The sequence below is a fragment of the Oncorhynchus gorbuscha genome, unplaced genomic scaffold (genome assembly GCF_021184085.1).
Source record: "Oncorhynchus gorbuscha isolate QuinsamMale2020 ecotype Even-year unplaced genomic scaffold, OgorEven_v1.0 Un_scaffold_738, whole genome shotgun sequence".
In the NCBI taxonomy this organism is placed as follows: Eukaryota; Metazoa; Chordata; class Actinopteri; order Salmoniformes; family Salmonidae; genus Oncorhynchus; species Oncorhynchus gorbuscha.
In genome coordinates, this window is record NW_025745785.1 from 203478 (window position 1) to 219873 (window position 16396).

General features: G+C 44.9%; 1 protein-coding gene across 1 annotated transcript in view; it reads right to left on the reverse strand.

Moving 5' to 3' along the window:
* The window catches only part of ulk4 (unc-51 like kinase 4), a 261713-nt gene that overhangs the window by 108446 nt on the left and 136871 nt on the right, over positions 1–16396 (reverse strand). Inside the window, exons 34-35 of the mRNA XM_046335393.1 lie at positions 11987–12153; positions 5003–5095 (exon numbers count right to left, since the gene is read on the reverse strand). Of these exons, the coding sequence (XP_046191349.1) occupies positions 5003–5095; positions 11987–12153 (260 nt within the window). The remainder of the gene's footprint in view (positions 1–5002; positions 5096–11986; positions 12154–16396) is intronic.

Below are 16396 nucleotides of genomic sequence, written 5' to 3' on the forward strand. Positions count from 1 at the left end.
CAGCCTAGTCACTAGCAGGCTAACGACAGCCTAGCCACCAGCAGGCTAACAACAGCCTAGCCACCAGCAGGCTAACAAATCAAATCAAATTTATTTATATAGCCCTTCGTACATCAGCTGATATCTCAAAGTGCTGTACAGAAACCCAGCCTAAAACCCCAAACAGCAAACAATGCAGGTGTAAAAGCACGGTGGCTAGGAAAAACTCCCTAGAAAGGCCAAAACCTAGGAAGAAACCTAGAGAGGAACCGGGCTATGTGGGGTGGCCAGTCCTCTTCTGGCTGTGCCGGGTAGAGATTATAACAGAACATGACCAAGATGTTCAAATGTTCATAAATGACCAGCATGGTCAAATAATAATAAGGCAGAACAGTTGAAACTGGAGCAGCAGCACAGTCAGGTGGACTGGGGACAGCAAGGAGCCATCATGTCAGGTAGTCCTGGGGCACGGTCCTAGGGCTCAGGTCCTCCGAGAGAGAGAAAGAAAGAGAGAATTAGAGAGAGCATATGTGGGGTGGCCAGTCCTCTTCTGGCTGTGCCGGGTGGAGATTATAACAGAACGTGGCCAAGATGTGAGACGACAGCCTAGTCACCAGCAGGCTAACGACAGCCTAGTCACCAGCAGGCTAACGACAGCCTAGCCACTAGCAGGCTAAAAACAGCCTAGCCACCAGCAGGCTAATGACGACCTAGCCACTAGCAGGCTAACGACAGCCTAGCCACTAGCAGGCTAACTACAGCCTAGCCACTATCAGGCTAACTACAGCCTAGCCACTAGCATGCTAACTACAGCCTTGTCAGTCTAGACAATAACCATTCCAAGAGGTGATAAACATCCCGCTTTAATTTTCACTTTATTCTTTGGTTCAATCTGGTCTCAAACTGGATTTGGCTCCTTCACCATTTCCTTGTCATCATCATCTCTGTATTTCCCTTCTCTTCATGTTGCCAGGTGTCAAATACCACTGATAGTGACAGGCTGCCATGGCAGCGATGAGTGACATATCAATCAGTGGGAGAAATCTCCATTAACTCAGCTGTCTCGTCTTCCCTCTTCCATTCCACTTCTTCATACTCTGTAATAAGTGTCTCCGTCCCAAATGGCACCCCATTCCTTATATAGGGCCTGGTCAAAAGTAGTGCACTATAAAGGGAATAGGAATCCATTTGGGACACTCCCTTTGCCATACTGCTATTCCATGGACAGCTCAGCCCATATTGGTGCTGAATAAGAGCCATGATGACGTCTCGGAAGGAGATTTAGAATGTATCCTGAGACTGATGAAAAATAACGCAGGTCTGTGCTGAAGGTACACATGGGGGGGTAGTGGTCATAGTGGTCCTGATGCGAGTGCCTGCCGTAGACATTAGAGGCTAGGGAGCTAGGTTAGGTATAGTGGCCCTGCCCTGATGTGTGCCTGCTGTGGACATTAGAGGCTAGGGGGTTAGACTAGGGAGCTAGGCTAGGAGCCTAGGGATCTATACTAGCGGGCTAGGCTAGGGGGCTAGGCTAGGGGGCTGCCTAGGCTAGTGGGCTAGGCTAAGGGGCTAGGATAGGGGGCTAGGGTAGGGGGCTTTGAAGCTTCATCAGCGAGTGAGAGAGAGACATAAGCAATGGACCTTCTATGGGTTATAAGCAATGGACCTTCTATAGGAACCCATCACATCACTGTGACCTAGTAATGAAACTGAGCTCAGCTCAAGGCTTCTCCCTCTAGTCCCCACCCAGTCCTCTATTTCAGTAAAAGCTAAAAGCTAGGGGCGTAATCACTGGGGTTTAGGCTCCTTTCACTGCTGATTCGTTGCTGCCCTCTTCTCCTCTTCCCCAGTCCCATGGGGCTAAGGGGCCAGGGGCGCAGAAAGGGCCTAATCCTGCCCCTCTTTTGTACGTCGGCCGCCACTCAGCACGAGCCAAATGCCGAAATCCCAAACAATAATCCAGAAAGAGCCCGCCCCCAGGTCTATCCCAAAAGGCCCAGCATTCTAAACTCCCTGCTCAAGCCAAACCCACCACTGAAAGGCTCTTTAGTCTCACTGTGCAGTCCTGTGCTGATAGTATTGGCATCTGAACAATACTAAGTCAAAACAGACAAGAGTTAACACCTGCTCAGCAGGCTTTACATCAATATCCTGTTTACTCAACAGTGGTAGTAGATGCATCTAAAGAAGGATAAGAAATAACATGCAATGAATCCAATGCATGAAATCAAAGCTATTAAAGTGGGCTGAAAGAGGAGAGGGGAGCAACTAGTGGACTGACGTGTGGCAGTGCTGCCCTCTAATGCTGCCCTCAGAGTGCTGCTGCTGCCCTCAGAGATCTGCTGCTGCCCTCAGAGATCTGCTGCTGCCCTCAGAGATCTGCTGCTGCCCTCAGAGATCTGCTGCTGCCCTCAGAGTGCTTCTGCTGCCCTCAGAGTGCTGCTGCTGCCCTCAAGAGTTCTGCTGCTGCCCTCAAGAGTTCTGCTGCTGCCCTCAGAGTTCTGCTGCTGCTCTCAGCGTACTGCCCCCATCATGACATAACATACTTCCCCTGCCCTAAACAAATGTATTCATTAACTCACACACGCACACACAGATGCAAACACACACAAACTCTCCCAGGCATACTCTAATTCTTTGTCAGTAAGTAACATTGAGAGGGATCCTGAGGTGTATTTACTAGGACACCTGCCTGTGTTGTTGAAGTCTGTATTTAACATGTATTCAATAAGGCCTCTCTCTGCCTCAAAACACATACGTCTTCTTGATGCACTGTGCTGGTGAAGGGCTAGATATATTCATAAACATTCTTCAACATGCAGAGCAAATGTTAATTTACAGTCGCTGTAAAATTGCATATTATCAGGCACAGAGTTTGGGAGCTCATGCTAAATTGTATGTATTTGCATAATTTCCCATAAAATCCTTTGCTATCGCTGTAAAAAGAGGCAGGGTTATATCAGCAGTATAACACTGATTAGAGGTTTGGTTGTCTCCTTCCAAGACATGGCTGTTTTTAGTGTGCAATCTGTTTGTGACAGACCACAAGTGGAGGTCACCGAGAGAGCAGGTTTGTGTTTCAGACCCCGTTGTGACACACTCTGTTCAGCCCCCCCCCCCATAATGACACAACATACTCCCCCTCCCCATAACAAATGTATTAATTTACACACACACAAACAAAGCCCCAGTCAAACAGAAGCCTATTCAGACAGAGGTTGAGTGTGGTTCAACTGCAGGTCGCTGACTTCCAGACAGGCACATTGTCATGCTCTCAGCTCACTGTTTTTATGCAGAAATATGTTGACACAAGGCTAGCAGTCTGGGCTGCTGGTGCACTGAGTGGTGGTGGTGGTAGTGATTGTGGTGGAGGGAGGTGGGTGGGGCTGGTAGATTGAGTCACTCCCCTACGGCTCAGAGGGACAGCTTGGCTGGGCCTGAGACTGGGGCTGTGGAGGTGGATGAATCCTGGGTCTGGGTACAGGCTGTCTGCGTGTCTGTGGCCAGGGGTAAACACAGAGTGGGCTCCATGCAGCACCACGGGGCGTGCTGGCATAAAGCGTTTAAAAGGCCCTCCCAGTGGGTCTGTTCTCCTATGCCATCTGTGTGATTTACATGGCCAGAGGGGAGGCTTGCAGAGTGTTCCTATGTGTGTGTGTTCACGCAGTTCACTCACTCAGAAATACCAACTGAGAGTATGGTGGACCAGAGGTACTCTAGGGGGGAGGCAATATGGTGTGTGTGTACTCTGTGTGTGTGTGTGTGTAGTCTTTGCTTTGCTATGTGTGTGTACTGTGTAGGAGTGTGGCACTACCATGTGCAACAGATACAACTTGTCCACTGGAAGTCGTCAATCCTTCAAGCCCCTGGTACTTTATGAAGGTGAGTTACCTTGACCTAACCTCAAGGCCAAAGTTAGCCGTGAATGAGAAATACTTTTGAGAAATACGAAGGCCGGCGGAAATCCCAAATGCTTTTTATTTTAAGCCTATTTCACAGTGGAATGATGGGGCTAATAATACAATTAAGTATGTAATAACCTCAACTCTTCATTTTAAAACGCAGGAGCCATCTATCTCAAGACGCTGTCATCATTATTCATAAATCTATTTCTATAGATTCTTATATCACAGAACCAGCAGAAACCATTAAACCACAATGGGTCGTCCATTATTGATGATGCGTTCAGAATCCACTCAGTTTATGATGTTGTATCAGCAACAGGTCAAGTTTTCAGGGGCCTGGTCAAAAGTCATGACTGACAATGAAAATATTATTTAATATTGTTTCAAATGAATTATTTCAAGCTGACTACTTGATGTATTATCATAAGACTAGCTACACTCAATTAGAATGGAAATGGGTAAATCACATCAACAATACACTGGGAATGGATTGTTACTTTTTCCTAACATATTGGCGTCATGTTGAATAATATTGGCAAAGATGAACCAGCATTTACCTGGCAGTGGCTAGCTCTTCCAAACCCCTTGATCTGAGGGCTCCAGCACTTTTCAAACAACTTATATCACGTATTTTTGGATATCCTATATAAATACACTGCACTGTTTTTTAAACTGTAATAATAACACATCCAGTACTAACAGACAGACATACAGGTACAAACAGAGAGACAGGCAGACAGACAGGTACAGACAGACATACAGGCAGACAGACAGGTACAGACAGACATACAGGTACAAACAGACAGACAGGCAGACAGACAGGTACAGGCAGATATACAGGCAGACAGACAGGTACAGACAGACATACAGGCAGACAGACAGGTACAAACAGACAGACAGGCAGACAGACAGACATACAGGGACAGACAGACATACAGGGACAGACAGACAGACAGACAGACAGACAGACAGACAGACAGACAGACAGACAGACAGACAGACAGACAGACAGACAGACAGACAGACAGACAGACAGACAGACAGACAGACAGACAGACAGACAGACAGACAGACAGACAGACAGACAGACAGACAGACAGACAGACACCATGTCTTACCATCTGAATGAGCAGGGATGTGAGTTGTGTCAGAGGTTTGTTGATGAGCAGGAGGTCCTCTGCAGCCTGGGTCTCTCCCTGGGACTCAGCTCCCTGTAACACGCACACACACACACACACACACAGAGAGAGAGATCAGTTGACTGCCTTCAGATCAGGACTGTTGATTGACAACACTAGGTTATTGTTTTAGTCTCAGCAGTAAAGAAAATGAGAAATCAATATTGTAGGAAAGAGGTAAAACAGAGAGATGAGTGAAGGGTGTTGAGACAGACAAATAGACAGACAGGCGGACAGACACAAAGGCGGACAGGAACACACAGGCAGCACTGTGTTGAGCTAGGTTTCATCACATCTGCTAAATATTGGCTGAGGTCTGAGATGAACCAAGTGCAAGTCTTGTCCTGGGTAGAACAGTATTACCAGTCCTGTTGGACAGCTGTAACAGTGTGGTTTAGGTTAGTACAGTAGAACAGTATTACCAGTCCTGTTGGACAGCTGTAACAGTGTTGTTTAGGTTAGTACAGTAGAACAGTATTACTAGTCCTGTTGGACAGCTGTAGCAGTGTTGTTTAGGTTAGTACAGTAGAACAGTATTACTGGTCCTGTTGGACAGCTGTAGCAGTGTTGTTTAGGTTAGTACAGTAGAACAGTATTACTAGTCCTGTTGGACAGCTGTAACAGTGTTGTTTAGGTTAGTACAGTAGAACAGTATTACTAGTCCTGTTGGACAGCTGTAACAGTGTTGTTTAGGTTAGTACAGTAGAACAGTATTACCGGTCCTGTTGGACAGCTGTAACAGTGTTGTTTAGGTTAGTACAGTAGAACAGTATTACTAGTCCTGTTGGACAGCTGTAGCAGTGTTGTTTAGGTTAGTACAGTAGAACAGTATTACTAGTCCTGTTGGACAGCTGTAACAGTGTTGTTTAGGTTAGTACAGTAGAACAGTATTACTAGTCCTGTTGGACAGCTGTAACAGTGTTGTTTAGGTTAGTACAGTAGAACAGTATTACTAGTCCTGTTGGACAGCTGTAACAGTGTTGTTTAGGTTAGTACAGTAGAACAGTATTACTGGTCCTGTTGGACAGCTGTAGCAGTGTTGTTTAGGTTAGTACAGTAGAACAGTATTACCAGTCCTGATGGACAGCTGTAGCAGTGTTGTTTAGGTTAGTACAGTAGAACAGTATTACTAGTCCTGTTGGACAGCTGTAACAGTGTTGTTTAGGTTAGTACAGTAGAACAGTATTACTAGTCCTGTTGGACAGCTGTAACAGTGTTGTTTAGGTTAGTACAGTAGAACAGTATTACTAGTCCTGTTGGACAGCTGTAAGTGTTGTTTAGGTTAGTACAGTAGAACAGTATTACTAGTCCTGTTGGACAGCTGTAGCAGTGTTGTTTAGGTTAGTACAGTAGAACAGTATTACTAGTCTTGTTGGACAGCTGTAGCAGTGTTGTTTAGGTTAATACAGTAGAACAGTATTACTAGTCCTGTTGGACAGCTGTAGCAGTGTTGTTTAGGTTAATACAGTAGAACAGTATTACTAGTCCTGTTGGACAGCTGTAGCAGTGTTGTTTAGGTTAGTACAGTAGAACAGTATTACTAGTCCTGTTGGACAGCTGTAGCAGTGTTGTTTAGGTTAGTACAGTAGAACAGTATTACTGGTCCTGTTGGACAGCTGTAACAGTGTTGTTTAGGTTAGTACAGTAGAACAGTATTACTGGTCCTGTTGGACAGCTGTAACAGTGTTGTTTAGGTTAATACAGTAGAACAGTATTACTAGTCCTGTTGGACAGCTGTAGCAGTGTTGTTTAGGTTAGTACAGTAGAACAGTATTACTAGTCCTGTTGGACAGCTGTAGAAGTGTTGTTTAGGTTAGTACAGTAGAACAGTATTACTAGTCCTGTTGGACAGCTGTAACAGTGTTGTTTAGGTTAGTACAGTAGAACAGTATTACTGGTCCTGTTGGACAGCTGTAACAGTGTTGTTTAGGTTAATACAGTAGAACAGTATTACTAGTCCTGTTGGACAGCTGTAACAGTGTTGTTTAGGTTAGTACAGTAGAACAGTATTACTGGTCCTGTTGGACAGCTGTAACAGTGTTGTTTAGGTTAATACAGTAGAACAGTATTACTGGTCCTGTTGGACAGCTGTAGCAGTGTTGTTTAGGTTAGTACAGTAGAACAGTATTACTAGTCCTGTTGGACAGCTGTAGCAGTGTTGTTTAGGTTAGTACAGTAGAACAGTATTACTAGTCCTGTTGGACAGCTGTAGCACCACTAGTCTCACCCTTAACATATTCAAATCTTCAAATCTCCTTGAAAACAAATGACTGGCCTTAACAGCAGTCACCTCCTGGGAGGTAGATTTCATTTCTATGACAAACTGGCTGTTCCCTTTGGTGGATGGAAATAGATGTAGAACAAATCAAAATAAGACTGCTGGTTGGTTGGGTTAGACTGAAAGACACTCTCCATCTGGTTCTCTTCTGGTTTCTCAACCCCTCCCTCTCCTCTCCCTCCTTTTCTCTCTCTCCCTCCTCTCCTTTCCCCTCTGTCCTCTCCCTCCTCTCCTCTCACTCCCTCTTCTCCTCTCCCTGCTCTCTCTCTCTCTCTCTTTCCTTCTGAGGGACTGCTGGCTTATTTTAAGCAGGTTTTTCGGTCAGCACAAAACTTTGGGAAGGAAGATTGGCTGTCTGCAGTTAATGTGATTATTATTCCATGCTATTTTTTCAGCTCTTCTTCTTTTGCTTAATTGTGAAGCATGTAGAACTTTCTCGATTAACTTCCTCATCCATTTAAAATATTAATTCTGAGTGAATCAGAGAGAGAGAGAGAGAGAGAGAGCGAGACAACTTGAAGACGACACTGGCCACATATTCTTCCTTCCTTATCATTATTACCTAAATGAATTTGGTTTGTGCAGAAGCCCTTTTAATGAGCTTTGCATTTTTTCATTCCAGTGAGAGAATTGATTTCCATTATGTCATTCCCCTCTCCTCTCGTCTCCTCTGTTCTCCCAATGTCCGGGCTGCATAAATATGTATACCAGGAAGTGGAGGAAGGCTCTGTAGAGGACAACTAAAGCTAATGAGGGCCAGTGGGAGACAATGGAGTGTCCCTCGGGTGGAGGACCTTGTGAATCCTTAGTGTCTAAAAGATGAACTTCAATGGGATATATTTGCTTCTTACTGCTCATCCTACTGGAAGTTGAGAAGAGGCAAATATATCAAATATAGTGCATTCAGAAAGCATTCAGACCTCTTGACTTTTTCAACATTTTGCTACATTACAGCATTAAATAGTTGTTTTCCCCTCCTCAATCTACACACAATGCCCCATAATTACGAAGCAAAAACAGGTTTTTATCAAATGTATATAAAAATAAATAAAAATGAAATATCACATTTACATAAGTATTCAGACCTTTTACTCAGTATTTGTTGAAGCACCTCAAGTCTTCTTGGGTATGATGCTACAAGCTTGGCACAACTGTATTTGGGGAGTTTATCCCATTCTTCTCTGCAGATCCTCTCAAGCTCTGTCAGGTTAGGAAGGAGAGCGTCGCTGCACAGTTATTTTTTTGGTCTCTCCAGAGATGTTTGATCAGGTTTAAGTCCGGGCTCTGGCTGGGCCACTCAAGGACATTCAGAGACACTGTGAAGCATGGTGATGAGGTGTGATGTTGTGGGGGTGCTTTGCTAGGACCAGCTTCTACCTCTAAGCCATAAGACTGCCGAACAACTCCTAAAATCGCCACCGGACAATTTACATTGACAAAATGTAAAAAACTGAACTCCCTCCTGTTACCTCTGGTACCGTCCCCAACTATACGGGATTCCTTTCCTTCCCCAGTCCCTCCCTTGTGTGCTGCCCTTCTGGCAACTTTATGCGACTTGTACAGGTGGTGAGCAATCAGCCCTTGATTCCTCACCAATCCCCAATCAGCCCCATGTAGTCCTGGCCGGAGAGCCCGTCGAGACCTGGCACGTCCAGCACCCCCCCCCCCCCCCTAGCTCTCTGTCATCAGTGTGACATATGTCTCCCTTCTCGATAGGTCATCCGCGTTTCCATGCTTCGCCCCTGACCTGTGCACAACAGAAAAAGAGAAGCGTTGAAGGGACAAGAACCACCTGGTGACCCGATCGTTTGAGTCCTTTCCCCTGGCCATCCAGACCAGGGGAGCATGGTGCGTGACCAGGGTGAAGTGGGTACCTTACAGGTAATACTTGAGAGTGTCTAGTGCCCACTTCACCGCTAGACCCTCTTTCTCAACAATAGAGTACTTTTTTTTCTCTAAGTATCAGCTTTCGGCTGATGTACATGATGGGTTGCTCCTCCCCATCGGCACCTGGAAATCGGGCATTACGAGAATCGGATGGGAGACCAGCGCTTATTTCAGGAGGCTGAACGCCACTTCTGTCTCGTCCGTCCATTTCACTTTTTTCGGGAGGCGGGCCCTGGTTAGATCGGTGATGGGGGAAGCTATAGCCGCAAAGTTGGGGATAACCGCAGGCTGCCAATGGTACCTGCCAATATCCTTTGGTCAGGTCAAGGGTGCTGATGTACCGGGCCTTTCTCAATCGGTCTATGAGCTCGTCCACCCTCGGCATGGGGTAGGTGTCGTTCACACCCCGGGAAATCATTACAGAAGCGCAGGATACTGTCCAGTTTTGGCACCAACACGATGGGGCTGCAACATGCACTGTGAGACTCTTCAACGACCCCCATCCTCAGCATAGCCTCCGCTTTCTTTCAAACTGCCTTCCTTAGGGCCTCCAGAATCCGATATGGCCTCTTTCATACCGTTTCCCTGGTCCGGGTACAGATGTGGTGTTCAATGAGGGTCGTGCGGCCTGGCTTCTCGGAGAACACAGCCATGTTCCGATCGACGAGCTCCCTGAGCTCTTGCTTCTGGGCACACACACACACACACACACACACACACACACACACACACACACACACACACACACACACACACACACACACACACACACACACACACACACACACACACACACACACACACACACACACACACACACACACACACACACACACACACACACACACACACTTAACCTCCCCTTCACCGGCCTGTTCTAAATGAGATTATGGATACAGGTAGAGTTGCTCGATATGGGCCAAAAATAAAATTGAGATTTTCTTACCAAATATTGTGATTGTCTTACGAAATATTGCGATTGCGATTTGACATGCAATATACACCAAAACCCCTGAGTGAACTGTTGGAATCATAGAAATATAATGATTTATATTAACTTCTTTGGGATAGGGGGCAGCACTTTCACTTTTGGATGAATAGCGTGCCCAGAGTGAACTGCCTCCTACTCAGTCCCAGATGTGAATATATGCATATTATTATTAGCATTGGATATAAAATACTCTGAAGTTTCTAAAACTGTTTGAATGATGTCTGTGAGTATAACAGAACTCATATGGCAGGCAAAAACCTGAGAAAAATTCCAAACAGGTAGTGGGAAATCTGAGATTTGTAGTTTTTGAACTCAGCCTTATCGAATACACAGAGGGATATGGGTCAAGACGCACTTCCTAAGGCTTCCACTAGATGTCTACCATCTTTAGAAACTTGAATGAGGCTTCTACTGTGAAGTGGGACCGGATGAGAGCTCTTTGAGTCAGTGGTCTGGCAGAGTGTCACAGCCTTATGACGCGCGGTCACGAGAGTTAGCTCTCGTTCCATGGCTTTTCTACAGACAATGGAATTCTCCGGTTGGAACATTATTGAAATGTTATGATAAAAACATCCTAAAAATTGATTCTATACTTAGTTTGACAAGTTTCTTCGACCTGTAATATAACTTTTTGAACATTTCGTCCGACTGGACCAGATCGCGCTTTTGGATTTGTTTACCAAACGCCCTAACAAAAGAAGCTATTGGACATAAATGGACATAAATGATGGACATTATCGAACAAAACAAGAATTTATTGTGGAACTGTGATTCCTGGGAGTGCATTCTGATGAAGATCATCAAAGGTAAGTGAATATTTATAATGCTATTTATGAATAATGTTGACTACCCAACATGGCGGATATTGCTCTGGCTGGTTTAGGCTCTGAGTGCCGTTCTCAGATTATGCTTTTTCCGTAAAGTTTTTTTGAAATCTGACACAGCGGTTGCATTAAGGAGAAGTGTATCTAAAGTTCCATGCATAACACTAGAATTTTCATCAACATTTATAATGAGTATTTCTGTGAATTCATGTGGCTCTCTGCACAATCACCGCATGTTTTAGAACTACTGAACGTAATGCGCCAATGTGAAATTCGATTTTTTTATATAAATATCCACTTTATCGAACAAAACATACATGTATTGTGTAACATGAAGCCCTATGAGTGACATCTGATGAAGATCATCAAAGGTTAGTGATTCATTTTTTCTCTATTTGTGCTTTTTGTGACTCCTCTCTTTGGCTGGAAAAATGGCTGGGTTTTTCTGTGGCTTGGTGGTGGCTGAACATAATCGTTTGTGGAGCTTTAGCTGTAAAGCATTTTTGAAATCAGACACTGTGGCTGGATTAACGAGAATTTTATCTTTAAAATGGTGCCTAATACTTGTATGTTTGAGAAATATGATTTATGAGATTTCTGTTGATTTGTATTTGGCACCCTGCAATTTCATTGGCTGTTGGCGAGGGGTTCCACTAGCGGAACGGGGTAACGGAGCAGCATGCAAACATAGAACGACTCGGAGGAGGAGGAGCTGTGCTGCTTGAGTGACAGGGGGCGGGGCTTGGTATGTGTGAGAAGCAGCCCCAAGAGAAAGGGAGAGAGACGACAAACAGAGTAAACAATGAAAACAGACGTTACACGCGGCTGAGTGGCGCTTCAAGGTATTGCATGCAATATGGATCTCTTGCGATATGGATATTGCACATGATTCCGATGTGAAGTGGAGTAATTGTGCAGCCCTAGATACTGTACGTTTAGCATACCTGGAGTGCAATGCGCACCACTCTGGATGTGCTGGTCAGTACATTGTGCAGAGTGTCCAGTAGAGACAACAGGAGATCATGGCTACTCTTTCTCCCAGGCCTCTCCTCTCTCTCCACGTACAGGACGGCTGCCTCGCTGAAGACACTGCAGACCACCTCCACCAGACCTGAGTAAAACACAACACACACAGCATGAAGGATGACCAGACCTGAATATAACACAACACACACAGCATGAAGGATGACCAGACCTGAATATAACACAACACACACAGCATGAAGGATGACCAGACCTGAATATAACACAACACACACAGCATGAAGGCTTTCTAAAATCATAATCTTTTCCTCAAAGAGTAAAAGTTCATCCTCTCTTGGGGAAGTTCTTCGGTACTGCAGGTACCATCTTCCAGAGTCGGAAGACTTCCAGTTGGTGTGGCGCCATTTCGTTCCAATTTTCTGGAAGCTTTGCTTCATATTTTCATGATTCCGATGTGAAGTGGAGTAATTGTGCAGCCCTAGATACTGTACGTTTAGCATACCTGGGTGCAATGCGCACCACTGGATGTGCTGGTCATGACCAGATCTGAATATAACACAACACACACAGCATGAAGGATGACCAGACCTGAATATAACACAACACACACAGCATGAATTATAAGCAGACTTGAATAAAACACAACACACACAGCATGAAGGATGACCAGACCTGAATATAACACAACACACACAGCATGAAGGATGACCAGACCTGAATATAACACAACACACACAGCATGAAGGATGACCAGACCTGAATATAACACAACACACACAGCATGAAGGATGACCAGACCTGAATATAACACAACACACACAGCATGAATTATGAGCAGACTTGAATAAAACACAACACACACAGCATGAAGGATGACCAGACACACACAGCATGAAGGATGACCAGACCTGAATATAACACAACACACACAGCATGAAGCATGACCAGATCTGAATATAACACAACACACACAGCATGAAGGATGACCAGACCTGAATAAAACACAACACACACAGCATGAAGGATGACCAGACCTGAATAAAACACAACACACACAGCATGAAGGATGACCAGACCTGAATAAAACACAACACACACAGCATGAAGGATGACCAGACCTGAATATAACACAACACACACAGCATGAAGGATGACCAGACCTGAATAAAACACAACACATACAGCATGAAGGATGACCAGATCTGATTAAAACACAACACACACAAGATGAAGAGGATCAAACAAAGGCAGTGTCCCAAATAGCATCATATTCCCTATATAGTGCACTACTTTTGACCAGAGCCCTATGGGAATAGGGTGCCATTTGGGACACAAACAAGAGGCTTTAGCTGGTGCCAGAGGACATAAACAAAGAACCAATGGCTCCACCACACAGAGTTTTAAAGTACAAGCTGGTGTTTTACAAGGCCTCAATACAACTCACTCTACTTAAAATGAAGTTGCACTTCTCTTCCATTGATGAAGTACATGAACCAGTTTCAGACCTTGAGAGAAGGCCCTTTATGATACATCACAGAGAGTAGCTCTCTCTGACTGATGGGCTACTTCCTCCAGTATGATCGAAACAGGACATTAGATCATATATAAACCTCGAGATGCTGCCATTGGTAGCAATATTATGATAGAAAATAGACTAATAATGACAGAAAAACGTAAATGCGAACTGGGTGCTTTTTGTACATGGAGGAAGGCCTTCTAGACAGTCTGTATGATACAGTTATATCACTGAGTTACAAATCATACGTCTCCTCCATCCCAATTACTACAGAAAGATATCTATTTCCACTGACACAAAACCTTTGCCTTCTCCTGTCTAGTGCTTTGTTTGCCATGCCTTGTTGAAATATTAAGAGTGTATGAATAATCTGCTTCGTCTTTAATAAAGACAGAATAACCTTTTCAGACAGTTTCTCAAGAGCGCTCTTCTCTGTCTGACCGGTCACCCCGGATCACGGCAGGTAGTTGAACCCTGTGCTGCCATCTGAGAGCAACGCTCTCTCCACAATAAACACCTGAGTCTTCAGAGGAACCAAGGGAGAATGACAGTGATAATATGACACATCATTATCTGTCATCTGGAATACAATGAGCAGCAGATTTCACCTTGACAAAAATTACCTGACAAAAATAAACCATGCAGTCAAAAAAACTCCCAGTTTTACATAAAAAAATGTGAAGGACGGTACAAAAATCCTCAGAAAAGAACTAGGCTTAAATATATTCAGAATAGATTTGCCTCAGAAAAATGAACTCAATGCTGGGCAGATATTGTCTGATTGCTCAACAAACTGGCTACGGCAGGATGGCTGCATTAGTGCTGCTTCAGAGGAAATGATGAAAGGAGTAGAGAGAGAGAGGAAGAGAGAGTGAAATAGAGAGAGAGAAGGGGGAGAGTGAAATAGAGAGAGAAGGGGAGAGTGATTGAGAGGAGACAGAGAAAGGCATACAGACGGACAGAGGGCCAGTGAGAGTGGCGTCCATATTCAATGTACTGTGGAGAACCATTCTGATGAATAATATCCTGATGATGAATAATAATACGAAACAGTCTTCAACAGCGCTCCTCTCCCTATAGGAAGACCCTTCTTTAATAAGACTGGTTTTTGGTTTTGTATTTTTGTTTTTTACACCTTTTTCTCCCCAATTATGCGATATCAAATTGGTAGTTACAGTCTTGTCCTATCGCTGCAACTCCCAGACTCGGGAGAGTCGAAGGTCGTGAGCCATGCGTCCTCCGAAACACGACCCGCCAAGCCACACTGCTTCTTGACACAATGCCTGCTTAACCCGGAAGTCACCGCACCAATGTGTCGGAGGAAACACCATACACCTGGCGACCGTGTCAGGAGCATGTTACGGATACGGGTATCCTGGGGGTATTTGTATTTCTCCTCTGTTCTAGTAACAGGTGGCAGTCATCAGTCATATCATTCTGAAGACACACCTCCTCCTGTTTCCCTTACTCAATTACATCACCTTTCCCTTGGTTTAAAAACCCAGTCAGTTGTTTTCCCAGTGTCTCTCTCGCTTTCTCTCTATGGATTTGCTGAAGAACACATATTCTTTCATACCCCACAGTTTAGTTTGTTTGTGCAGATACATCTCACATTGTCTGTTATAATGTGAGCATGTACTGCTGTGGTGTATTATTGTTGGTTGGTTGGTGGGAAAAGGGGATAACCAGCCAAGTCACCCTTGGGCATACATTACCCGTAGGAAAACTTTGTCTGTTATAATGTGAGCATGTACTGCTGTGGTGTATTATTGTTGGTTGGTTGGTTGGTGGGAGAAGGGGATAACCAGCCAAGTCACCCTTGGGCATACATTACCCGTAGGAAAACTTTGTCTGTTATAATGTGAGCATGTACTGCTGTGGTGTATTATTGTTGGTTGGTTGGTGGAAAAAGGGGATAACCAGCCAAGTCACCCTTGGGCATACATTACCCGTAGGAAAACTTTGTCTAAATGCCCCAGTTAGAACTGGGTGGACCACCCCCTGTATTTTATTGGTTAGTAAGCTAGGAGTTCTTTACCCAGTAAGACTAGCATAGGGGTTTTGGGATATTTATTATTTCTTTCCTTGGGTCCAGCTCAGCCCCTTTTCCCCACACCCCATTACCGTGTGTTTGACAATAAACCTAAAGTGTTTGATGGTAGGTTTAGGTTGTCTGTGGATTTCTGTTAGTTCTCACTGTTCCTTTTCACTGTTGTGATTTGCATGAGATATGTTAGGGTCTCGTTTCCCTCCCCCCTAAACTGATGTGAAAAGGGGGTTCATAACAGTGCACTCCAAGACAGCGATGGGACAAGGACATCCCGGCCGACCAAACCCTCCCCTAACCTGGACGACGCTGGGCCAATTGTGCGCCGCCTCATCGGTCTCCTGGTCGAAGCCGGCTGAGACACAGCCTGGGAACCAACCTCCGGGTCTGTAGTGACGCCGCTAGCACTGCGATGCAGTGCCTTAGACCGCTGAGCCACTCGGGAGGCCCTGAAGAGTGTCTTTTACCTGGAAATGGGAGTGGTTATAACCATGCTAATGAGAGTACCTGACAACAACCCTTCTCTCTCTCTCTCTCTCTCTCTCTCTCTCTCTCTCTCTCTCTCTCTCTCTCTCTCTCTCTCTCTCTCTCTCTCTCTCTCTCTCTGCATGAGATAACTCATGAATATCTCCACAATGCCTTGCATTATGCCACAGACAATATAATTACTGTGGTGAATGGCCTAAACACCAGGCAGAAAAGCAGACAGGCGGGATATTGTCCTTTACAGTTCAGGGAAGCTATCCAGATCTCAACAGAAAGCTTCAGTTGCCATAGTGAAACGTAATAGGATGAATGGCTCTCGAC